This window comes from Drosophila virilis, chromosome X, assembly GCF_030788295.1.
Source record: "Drosophila virilis strain 15010-1051.87 chromosome X, Dvir_AGI_RSII-ME, whole genome shotgun sequence".
Taxonomy (NCBI): domain Eukaryota; kingdom Metazoa; phylum Arthropoda; class Insecta; order Diptera; family Drosophilidae; genus Drosophila; species Drosophila virilis.
This window is the reverse complement of record NC_091543.1, coordinates 18273762-18286070: the sequence shown is the minus strand read 5'-3', so window position 1 is coordinate 18286070 and position 12309 is coordinate 18273762. Positions and strand designations below refer to the sequence as shown.

At 38.8% G+C, this 12309-nt stretch overlaps 1 protein-coding gene across 1 annotated transcript in view; it reads right to left on the bottom strand.

Moving 5' to 3' along the window:
- The window catches only part of CCKLR-17D3 (Cholecystokinin-like receptor at 17D3), a 29360-nt gene extending 20267 nt beyond the window's left edge, over positions 1 to 9093 (bottom strand). Inside the window, exon 1 of the mRNA XM_032440036.2 lies at positions 8045 to 9093. Within this exon, the coding sequence (XP_032295927.1) occupies positions 8045 to 8633 (589 nt within the window). The 5' untranslated portion in view covers positions 8634 to 9093. The remainder of the gene's footprint in view (positions 1 to 8044) is intronic.
- Between the last annotated feature and the right edge of the window lie 3216 nt (positions 9094 to 12309).

The window sequence follows — 12309 nt, the reverse complement described above, 5'->3', positions numbered from 1 at the left end:
ACGACAAATTTCCTCGCGGAGATATGTCGCTTCAAAACGACATATCTCCCCGCGGAACTATGTCGCTTCAAAACGACATATCTTCGCGAGGAGATTTTTTCAGGATCGGACTTAAAATAAGCCAGATATAGTTATTTTAAGTTTAAATAGGCTTAAATTATGATTTAAGCTCCGTTGTATAATTTTACGAAAAATAATTAAGAAAATTATCATAAAAAATAACAATTTTATTAACTGAAACATAAAAAAAACAACAATCTTATACTTAGTAAGGCTGCAGAGCGCCCATATATGGGGTTTCTTTCCAGACTTAATGCTAATCCCTTAATATAATAATTAATATAAAAAAAAAAGTTCTTCAATTAAACTAAATATAAATTGGCCAATAAACGTCTTAACGTCTTAGTGTTGGAAAACGCTGTAACATTATACAAAGTTTTTAAAGTATTTTTTGCTAAACTAAATGATAAATAGTGAAAACAATTTAAAGCTTAGTGTTGAAAAACTCTCTAAAATTAAATTAAATTTTATTTTTTTTTTCTAAAACAAATATGATCTTTTCCATAAACTATTAGCGACTTAGTGTTGCAAAACTCTTTAAAATGAAATACAGTTTTTTAGTAGTTGTTTCTTAAGCTTTTAAGCTAAACTAAACCTTTTAAATTAAATTAATAAAATTTGCTGCCAATAAACTATTAACGGTTTAGTGTTGAAAAACCTTTCACAATTAAATAAAGTTTATTTTAGTATTTTTTTCTAAACTAAATATTAATTTGCCAATAAGCTACTAATCTGCGCCTTAGTGTTGAGAAACTCTCTAAACTTAAATAAAGTTTGTCCTTGCTTTTTTAATGGGTTATTAAGGTAAAACCTTGACTTAATTAAATGACATTCACGAATCTAGGGCAATAAACTTGTTCGAGCCGTAAATAGAACCGGCAAAGCTTTATGCTTGGCTTGCAGTCTTGGTAAATGCCTTTATATATTTCGTTTTATTTCTGCTTTGTCGCACAGTGGAACAATTTATATTCAAGATTTTGCTTTAGTTGGCACAGCTAGGATGGTTATGTTGGTGTTTTTCAAGTGAAATTTGCTGCATGGGCAAAGCATGTGTTAAACAAAACTTTTAATGCCAATGTTCATATAAAATGCAAAATGTGTTGTTAACATGACGGACACACGCACACCCACAAATGGGAACATGTGCGTGGAAAAGTGGACATATGCATGAAATGTGCGACCAGGCTGGCAGCATGGATTAAGCTATACAAGGACCTCAGCTTGTACGAAATTTTGGTTCGTAACCAAAGCTGGACAGAATCGTAACTGCACTCTGTTTGGGACTTGTTTTGTCGCTTGACAATTGTTCTTGTTTTTATTGTCGTTCGCTTTGTTCCAGCAAAAGTGGGCGAGAAGCTTCTTGGCAGGCTGCACAATTTGCCTAATGAGTTTTCAGCTGGGGGCCAGGACTGTTTCTAAAACCCCGCTCGCCCTTTTACCCAACAGTATATCCCAAAACTGCTCCTTTACACTCGACTAAGCCGCCTTGCGGTGCGGCCGACAAAACCTGTGCAAATGCCTGACAAAGCTAAAGCCGTGATTATGACAGTCGGTGAATGTGGCTTACTTAAAGGTAACATGCACTTAAGTGCCCCAGCACACACAATAACAATAATTAAATGTGGGCCATTTGCTGGCCCAGCAATGGAAATCATATAAAAGCTGGCCCGAGCTCAACCGGGGCCGAGCCGCGAAACAGGCTGCGAAAGCACGAAATATCACATTTGCGGCCAATCAACGATTATGCTATCAAATGCCCAAATGTATCCTGTTATACATATATTTCCTTTTGTCTTACAGACTTTTATAAATTGGTTAAGGAAAATAATTGTGCTTAAGTATTTAGAGGGTTAAACCGAACCTTCAAAACGAATCAGTTGTAAAAAAAAAAAACGGAACCAAAACCCCAATTGAACCATAATCGAACCATATAACAAACCGTATCCGTGCCAATAAATTAATAGCCATTAATGAACCACAATTTAGGTAAGTGACTATATTTGGCATAAATTTTGTGAAAGGAAATTTGCAATGCCAAACCAGGTCTTAAACCAATTACGAAATTCCTGTTCGAACCAGTTGCTCGAGCCGCATACAAAGGCAGTTTGTTGGCTCACACCTTGAACCAAACCACTGAGAAATAGCAACTTTGCAGCCCTGGTATTCTTAACTTCATACTTTACAGACAGCTTGTAAGTTTTAAGGGATCCGAGTTAAGTGTATTGGTAGGGTTTTGGTATTTAACGACCAGCCCTAGGCTGGCAAATAGTGTTAGCCAATTATGATGATGGCCCACTAAAATACAGTTACGATAATTTTCTAGCTATGTTTGGGCTTAACTCCGAACGATGCCTTCAATTAGCCGAAATTACAAATATTCAGACACTATATGGCAATATATAAGATCTGGAGCGGGTGCGTGTGTGTGAATGTGTGCGATAAAGTAGCTGAATGCTTCTGAATTTGTATGTTAATATAGAATTGTGGGGCACATTAAAATCATTTTTTATGATTATCTTTGCATGTGAATCGTTTTATTGACTTTTGCCGGCACGAACTACAGTTTGATGCCAGACAACTGAAACCAACAACTGCCATACAAGGACTCAAATGTGTCCATAAGCATATATACTTATATATGCTTGCATATATACACATAAGTATATACTTACCACTCATGCGGAAAACTTATAGACAACTCGTTCCTTTTACCATTTTAACATAACTTTTTATGTGAATACTTCCTACTTTTTTTTTTTTTTAGTAAAAAGTTGTGCCTGCCCTTGCGCAGACCAAAGGAGCCATCTATGACATTATAAAGTATATTAACTAACATGCTTGTTCGGCTTTTAGAGCGCAAAGTATTTCCTCATTAAATGCAAAATTTGTTTTCCTCTCGTTTTGCTAGCGTAGCCACGTTGGCAAGGAAGTCATTAATTTTTCCTGTCGAGCTGAGTCTTAAAGTTCGAAAGGAAAATTAAAAAACCCAAAGTTGCATTTAAAAGTTTTCCACCGATTTCCACACTTGCAGGCGGCAATATGCCCTATTAGACTAACATCTTAGCTATATACATGTTCAGCTTAAGCAAGCTATTCTCTATGAAAGAAATAGGGAAAATTTGGTAGGCGGGTTTTTTCTTAAAAACTTGATTTTCGGGGGTACCTTTCAGTGAGCGCTCTCTGCTTGAGCATACCCTATTCGTGCTTTATTGGAATTAAGTGTTTCGTGACATTCTTATCCTGCTGCTGGGGCTGTCCTTAACTTGTGGTTGCGACTTAAGCCAGGCGTGGGTCGGTGATATATTTAGAGGATAAGCATGTCGACTTATGGGCATGTGTCTACAGCACGAAATAGCCATCAAATAATTTCAAATCAAACACTTGTCAGAGCCTAAACAACAGCTGCCCCCGGTCGGATTCTATTAAAAAGATATTTGCCGCAGGACTTTCCATTTGCTGCCCTCCTCCTCTCCGCTTCTCACCTCAGCTTCTAATGTTGCGTGGGAGCAAAGTAATTTGGCGTCACACTTTTGTCAACCAAACGGCGCGACTGGCAGATGCGACACTGGAAATGGAAATGAAATTTGGATTGGCCGCCGGTCGGGAAATGGGGTTCAAGGGGATGGCTGGGGCCCGCGCGCTGGCCAGACAATTAGGCGGAATTAGGTCGTCGCTCGCTGCTTATTGTTGCTTATGTTTATGATTATGTTGTAGGCGCATTAGCAGGCATACACTTACAACACACACACACACACACACACACACACTAACATAGGACAAAAATTCGCGTCTGCTGGGGCTACCCAAGGCCGACGGCAAATTTTATTTAGAAACTTATGTAAGCCCATAGCAAAAAAAAAAAATAAAAACAAAAACAACACGCAGAACAATGAGCCTGCGGCCGGTCGGGCATACACGACTGTGAGTTACCCTCGATAAAAAAGAGAAGACATTATTAAATAAGACTATTTTCTAGGCCTCGGACCTCGAGCCAGCTAACTAAATATATACCAAAAAAGTATGCTATGGAAATGTAAATATTGAAGAACTATTTGCAAATGAAACTAAAGTTAAAGAGATAAAATAATGTAGAAAAAATACGTTTAAGACTTTATTCAGCATGAAGAATATCTATCAATTTGATGTCCTCATATATGTATCTTGCATAGCGAAAAGACCGACATATAAGAAGGTGCTAAATATATATATATATATTACATAATGCTGGCTTTGGCGACCTTCTATTTGAGAAATAATTGGCATTATATGCCCAACATGTTAATGAGTGGCAAGTGGCAGCGAAAATGATTACAATTCTGAGAGGGCCGCACGTCAAGTAACAATGCAAAAAATACGCGTCCAGATTTAATCTTGGGCCAAATTATGGCGTCTTGCAAGCGGAATACAGAATACAGCACGCATTTGTACAGGAAGCAGGGCAAGTGTACAGGATCTTCATATTGAGAACGGGGCACGTGGAACGGAGCACTGGCCATATCTGGCAACGCAAAGCGTCTTATTTTTTAATGTTCTTTAGGGTATTCAAATTCTGTCACGAAATGTGTAACGCATATCTATGAAGACGGCATTCGTTCCATTAAGGCATATACATATATATTCACGAGCAGCATCAACAGGCGAGTCAGAATGCCAACTAGTCGATTATTTTAAAAGCTACCATCACGAACCAGTATAAGTATATACGGAAAACAGTTTTTCTTTTAAATATCATATAGCTAAAGAGCAAGCGAGCTGAGTGAAGGTTATCAATATCGGATGGGCATATTATGCAGGAACAATTGTTGGAAATTAAAGATCTTGAGTCAATTGAAATTGAAAGTGTATTCTATCGCCGGTTTAACGCTACTAATCTTTCCCTCATGTATTCAATTTATCATTGTTTGAGTCTTTGTTTTTGTTTTCGCTTTCGTTTCTTCCAATATGATTGTGCTACATGTTATCCGGGTGCCGCCCTCGCCCCCACTTTGCATGTCATTTGCATGACAAAAGAGCATCGGAAATAAGAAGTAAAATCGCGAATCGAGTGGGTGGGCGGGCTGTGACGGCCAGCCGCCAACGCGAGAGAGTCAAAAAAAAAAAATAAATCAAAAACGAAAAACGGAAGAGAAAAAAATATGCTCCATTAAGCATAGTCCAGGCGCAAGATGCCCTGTATTTAGAACCAGGATGTAGTGAAAGGGAGAAAGAAGCTCTTATAATTAGATTAAACTAGATTGAATTGGATTGGATTGCAAATGTGTGGGAAGACATGAGGAGGATTTATGGTGTGAAACATATATTTTAGATAAGCTCCATAGGTGTTTGGGTACTGCGAACGACATTCAACTGCCATCTATCCCATACATTCGCGACATTTCTAGAGTATGGAAACCGAAAGGGAATCCGCAGAATTCTTAGCACATTTTTGCGCGCAATTTAAATGCCGAGCATTAGAAAATGAAAAGCTCAGAAATGCCAAATAAATGCGAACAGATGCGCTAACAAACTGTGAAGCCTTGTTATTTCTGTCTGTGTATATAAATTGTTATTTAATTTTTTTTTTTTGTAATTTGAATAGAACTCGCGAATGTGACAAATAACAGCCAGCGGCAACTCGCCCCCAGATCAGGACATCAACTCCGCCCGGGCAGCATGGACAACGGAGGGCTATAATTATAAAATTACGTGCCCCGCCAGTCAAGTAAAATGATCTATTTAGTCTAGTGTCAGCTTATGGGATGTTTGCTTGTACTACTTAGTTTATCTAGGGAAACACACACACACACACACCGGGTCCCAGCTCTAACTGAGCCTCAAGTTACAACAGCCTTGTGAATTTGATGTCAAAGCAAGATATTAAATAAATTAAAACGCAATTTAAAACGAAAACATTGCTAAGTCCTGTTTAACATAAACAGTCGTTACCTAGCTTTCTTCTACTTTCTCTTTTTCTTTTTAATTTTCGTTTTTTTTTTTTTTTGACTCGCAGCACTTGGCATAATCCAAAAATAAATAATCAATACAAATCATTGAATAAATTTCTTCTGTAAACACATTTTAATCTTGTGATTCGATGAGAGCCTGTCAAAACTCGAGCACTTGACGGATCATAAAGTACGTACATATGTGTGTGTATTTTTTGCTATTATTTATTTTATTATTTATTTTTTATTCTTCCATGTTTACCTGCCGTATCCCTGGCAACTTGGTCCTTTAAAAACCATTGTCAAAATTTTGTGCATATTTCATTCCCCCCTATTGATTAACGTGTTTATTTACTCTCCAGAGATTTGAGCCCTTTTGTTAAGCTTGCTTTTTAGCGCTCATGTCGGTAATTGTGCGCTGGCATGATTGAACAATCTCATAATTGAATTTTTAATTTCTCCTTTTAAATTATCTTTTTTATTTCTCTCTTCACAGCCACAGTCTGAAAAGTTTTATTTCGTTCAACTACTTATTTCATCGCCAAATGGATGTAATCGACGGAAATGTTGCAACTTTTAGTGTAACGATTGTATGTTAATTATATATCTGATATGAACGTATCTCTTAAAACTTTCTGTTGGTAAACGTTCCTTTTTTTGCATACTGTATATAAAACTTTGCTCATTTCGTATGCGAAGCCAAAACTGTTGACAGTTGAATTTATGCGATTTTTATACTCTGCTTTAAAGAGGGTATATTGGCTTATCAGTGAGAACTCTTTCCACTTACACTTCTATTGGACTGACAATATCTGTGTATTGTCCCTCTCTTGTCCGTACTTTTATCTGAACGGACAAAAGTTACCCCACCTTCGATGTCCGTCCAAGAGGTTTTTTACTGTACCCATATATGTCTTCAGGCTATGTCAATATTATGTAGGTCAATGAAACATAACAGCCGACCTCAAATCCCAAAGTGTCCAGACAAAACAGAGTATTGCACAGTCGACAGCATTCGACTGCAGCTTACTTTGATAACTGCTTATTGAATTTAAGTTTTCATGGAAAAATTTCTTATAATGAAAGCTCCTTCCTCAACATACATATGCATATGCATGTCTGTATATACATATTGAGCAGCTGGCCATTAATAAATGATGAGGACTTGAGGAGTGACGGCAGGACATTTGCTAAGGGCGCGTAGGGAATATATTAAATTTGGTTTGGACGTGTCTTTGTGTGCAACTATCAAAATATTATATGCAAAAGTACTTTGTGCGATAAATTTGGCAGCTGCCCTTCAAATGTTGCCACTGACAGTTGGATAGCATTTTACAACACTGCAACAAATTTATAAAATTGAACAAATTTCTTCCTTTTTGTGCACAGCTTACCATCTTTCGCAAAAACGCAGCTAGCGATAAAAGTACGTGAGTAAGATATTGAGGAATGTATGACTGGAAAATACCCTTTTAAATGCCGATATAAATTGAATGGAAACAAGTGAATTCAAAAGGAAAAAAGTGGATGACTATATTAAGCTTGTAGGCTTTCGCACTCTTGGGTTGATTATTTTTGTAATAACATATATGTTAAAATATTTCGAGAGAATGATTAAGCTTATCTGTCTATGCATTCTGAAGTTTTACAGTTTATTATCTGTCACAGACTAGTCACAGACTGAGTCTTAACATATTCTTTAGCTTGCATAGAACTTGCTGCCAGATAATGTGATAATGTGGCATCCCACTATTTACAGTATTTTGAAAGCTGAGAAGCGCCAACTTGCTTGATCTTAATTTAACAACACTGAAGTCATTACAACACTATAGTCACTGTTTAACACTGGTTGAACACGCATTTTAAAAATCTGGCACGTATATGAGATATTCTCAGAGGACTTTAAGTTGGTTAGCCTTCCTTAGAGCTGATGCGATACATTTTTGCACACGCTCAGTCCCACACGGCCATGCCCTCACACGCCTGACAGCGCGTAATGTACTCATTGTTGACGATATAATCAGGGAATTGGAATAATTGGGGCGGCGCTCAAGACTTACCCTGTGCGAACTGTATGAGCTTGCAGAGAAACTCGCCAAAGATGAAATTGCGCAATAGAGTCCCAACAAGGGTAACGGGCATGCAGAGCACGCCCAGCAGCATGTCCGAAATGGCCAAGTTGAGCAGAAAGAGATTGGTAATTGTGCGCATGCGACGGTTCTGCATCAGCGTTGAAATGACCAAAAGATTGCCAACCACAGCGCACAGCAGGATCAGGCTATAGCTGGGTATGAGCCAAGCAGGCATCTCAGTGGGAGCACTGCTGCTGCTGCTGCGGCCGCTGCCAACGGCAACACCATTTGCAGCTGCAGCAGCACCGCGGCTCGATTCGGTGGCCACGCTCTCGGTGATCAAAAAGATATTTTCGGCGGAAAGTGCATCATCCTCATAGCTGGCGCTGCTATTCGCATTGCCGCTGGCATTCCCATTACCGGCCTCGGCCAATCCCAGGGACAGCGATTCGTTGAGCGGCGCCAGCGTAAGCGAGACAATGTGACTGGCAGCGCTGCGTGCGTTGGCGTAATAGTCGAGCAGCGCCTTGTAGGTGGCCGCCGCACTGGCGGCATCTTCAGCGCTGGCACTGTACATTTGGTGGTGCCGGATCAGACGATCAGTCTGCAGTGCCAACAATAAAATCGATATTGAACTAAGTGGTATTTTTTCACTTAAATGTCTTTTAGACAACACTGAACAATTAGAACGATATTGGAATAGTTGTGGTTCCGTTTGTTGTTCAACTTCTGCCTCTGTTAAACAGCACTGAACAAAATTAACGATATTGAACAGGTTTTAGTTCCGCTCTGTCGCTTCACTTCTGCTGCCGTTTAACAACACTGAACAAAAAACTACAAAAAATTTGCGTAGAGTCGCGCGCGCGCACTCTGCTGTCAGGGTGTCCTTGCGATAACGTTCTGTGGCAACGTTTATGGTCACGGTTAGCGTCTCGGGGATGTATACGACGACAACGACGCCCACGACGCCGACGTCAGGCGCCAACGTCGTCGTTTGCTGGCGCGCTTCGCTCTGCCTGTTTACCGTTACGTTGAACGAGTCGTTGGCAACTGGCCGAGCCAAAGGGGCCAGTGTGCCGACGCCTGCGTTTCGTTTGCGCCAAACTCACCACATGCGGCAGCAACAAGCGGCAGCGCAACATGCCGCCTTGCAACATGTTGCGACCATCAATAAGCATACAAATTGCGTGGGTCTTCGTTAATACTATATTTCAACGAACATCTGAATATACTCGGTCTAAGAAGGAGCCTTAAACACAGTTTTCAAGTAACTTTTGACTGACGGACTGAATGACACTCTGACTAACTGTAAGCCATAAAGGCTGACTGACGGAAGGACTAACTGACTGAATGTATAACTGTATGACAGACTACATAACCAACTAGCAGAGTGACGAACAGGCGACATGACCAACTAACTGACTGACTGATTGACCGACTTAATAAATGACGGCCTTGAGGGCAAACTTACTGAGTGACGAATAGACTGCAGACTAACTGACTGATGGACTGATTGACGGACTGATTGACTGTGTAACTAATTGACTGACGGACAGACTGATTGACGGACTGATTGACTTACTTACTGTGTAACTGTATGAATAATTGATTTATTGACTGACTAACGGATAGACTGACCGTATAACAGTAAGAATAAATTACTGACTGACTAACTGGATGGCTAACTGACGGATAGACTAAGTAAATAAATGTATAAATGCATGACTGATTACAGACTGTACAACAGTATGAAAGATTGATTTACTGATAGAATGCCCGAATGCCTCTACTGACTGACTGACTGGATGAATGATTGACTGACTGACTGACTATATACTTGAATGAATGATTGATTGACTCATTGACTGGCTGACTGAGTAACTGATTAACGAATTGACTGACTAAATGACTGTATAACTGTACGACTGATTGATATACTGACTAACTGACTGGCTGACTAATGAATAGATTGACTAAATGACTGCTTAACTGTATGCCTGACCTTATGACCGACTGGCTGATTGGTAATAAATTCGCAGTCCAAATCGTAAAAGCTAGCATGGGAAAAAATGTATATGTATCTCAGCAAATCTGGAAAATCCATCCGCAAGGACAAAATATAGCAGGAAAAACTGTTGAATGCATTCATTCTTTTTTTTTTTTTTTTTTTGGTTTCCATCCGAACAGCTTTAAACTCGTTTCAAAGACTTATGTAAACATTGATTGAAGACCTGTTTCGCAAGAACAAACATAGTTTTTTTTTTCGCTTAATATTTCATTTCATTTTTTAAGTTTTCATTGAACGAAGTGCACTTGAGAAAAGTCGTACGTATAGAACATCTTATTGCATATTCTTATTTGCCATATTGATTTCATTTTTCTCGGCGCCGTGGTGGACACGATGATGGACATTTTTTCGATTTTCTTTTGTTTACCTTTTCAGACGTTTGCAAGTGAACTGCTTCTGCTTAAATGATTATTAATGTAATAGCTCTGCAGCTGGTGTTCCTGTTTTTGTTTCCCCTTTGGAATTCAAGCAGAAGTTGTCGATGTGATTTAATAGGAAACTATAAAAATTATATAATATTATCTCTATCTATAAAACTGTTTGTCCTGACTGACTGACTAACTGACTGACCGTAAGAGCTGGGAAGCTGAAATTTTCACATTAGTTACCTTATTTGATTAAGAGGGCCCGTTAAAACGGGTTTTCGGGAAATTTCACCCACAACAGTGGCTAATTAGCGAAACTTTATGGTTTACCATCCGATCGTTCTCAAAATCATTTTTAAAGATCTTTGTTCAAGTTCATTCGAGGGGTGTTTCACCCTTTTCGAAAATTCCATTCCTTCTTGGTGGAAATGGAGGTCAAATAAATCAATTCCCAAAGATCTATACGAAAAATCATTTACGAAGTGTTTCACACTTCCCGCAGTATCCAAGCTTCCTCGGCGGAGAATGCTATTCAAAGATTTTTTGGACGAAGTTTTAAGTTGCCGAATGGTTTATTCGCACACGCGACATCGCAAAGGACCTCAGGGTACCAATGGTGGGCGACGTAGTCAACAGGCAAGCGGCGAACTACCCAATAAAGCCCCAAAGATGAAGAGGACCTACCCAACTGACCTAGTCGATCGATATATATATGTAGGTCACAAACTGCAATAAATACCCCTAAACATGTCTCTGTAAATATACGTATAATTTGTTAAACTAATTCTAAATTTACAATTTACGTTAAGCTAAGTAATTACGTCACTCTGATAAAAGTTGCTCACATAGAGTAACAGGATACAAGATCTGGAAATAAACCACAAAAAATTTAAAAGAAAACAAACAAACAAAAATCAAAGATCTACATAAGGAATTTGTGTTCCAGGGATTTGGCAAATTCCACCCGCAACAGTGGTAAATTGGCGGAAAGCGGTTGCACAAAAGATATTTTCAAAGGTCTTTGTCAAAATTCAGCTGATATTAATAAATTTAATTTTTGTAAGCGTCTAGTTTAGCTTTGTTACTTGTTAAGATGTCTTTATATATGCTCTGTAAAGATCGGATAATAAGCACCGATTTTTATAAAAGATGAGTTTCTCACCATCCGTGTAGAGCTAAGGCAAGAAGAAGCACCGCCACAGCGTGTGTGTGTATGCGTGCTTATAATCATAAAAGGAAAGGAAAAGGCCTAGGGTATCGCCCAGCCGGGCACTGCCGACTGGAGCAGTTCTGTTCATTTTTGCAATTGCTATGCCAACTTATTATTTACACTGCTTAACTACGAATTCACTGTGCATTATCTCCATTATTCTGCTCTGATAACAGTGAAATCTGCTTCGCAATTCGATTTAAAATTTTAATAGTCTAAAAAAAATGAATGTCGTTTTATCTATTATCTCTATGCTTTCTAAAAGATTGCGAATATCTATCTGAATTTTTGAAGACATAACATAAAATATCTTTTCGATACATTCCTCAATATATAAAAATTGAATATTATATTCTTGAAGGACAAGTTAGGTCAGATACAAAGCTGCGTTTGTTTTGTTTTTACTCCCCTCGAATTTTCATTCGATTTTTGTTAAATCTTTATTTGCATTTCATATACATATGTACATATGTTCCTTCTCGCCCGAAATGGGTAATTCAGCAAACTGATTGCTTGATTCACATTCTGCTGTTTGCCGCCTGATAAAGCGACGTGGATGACGCTGAAGACGATAAGCCCTGCCTGCACCGGATAAGCCTCAATGCCGTCC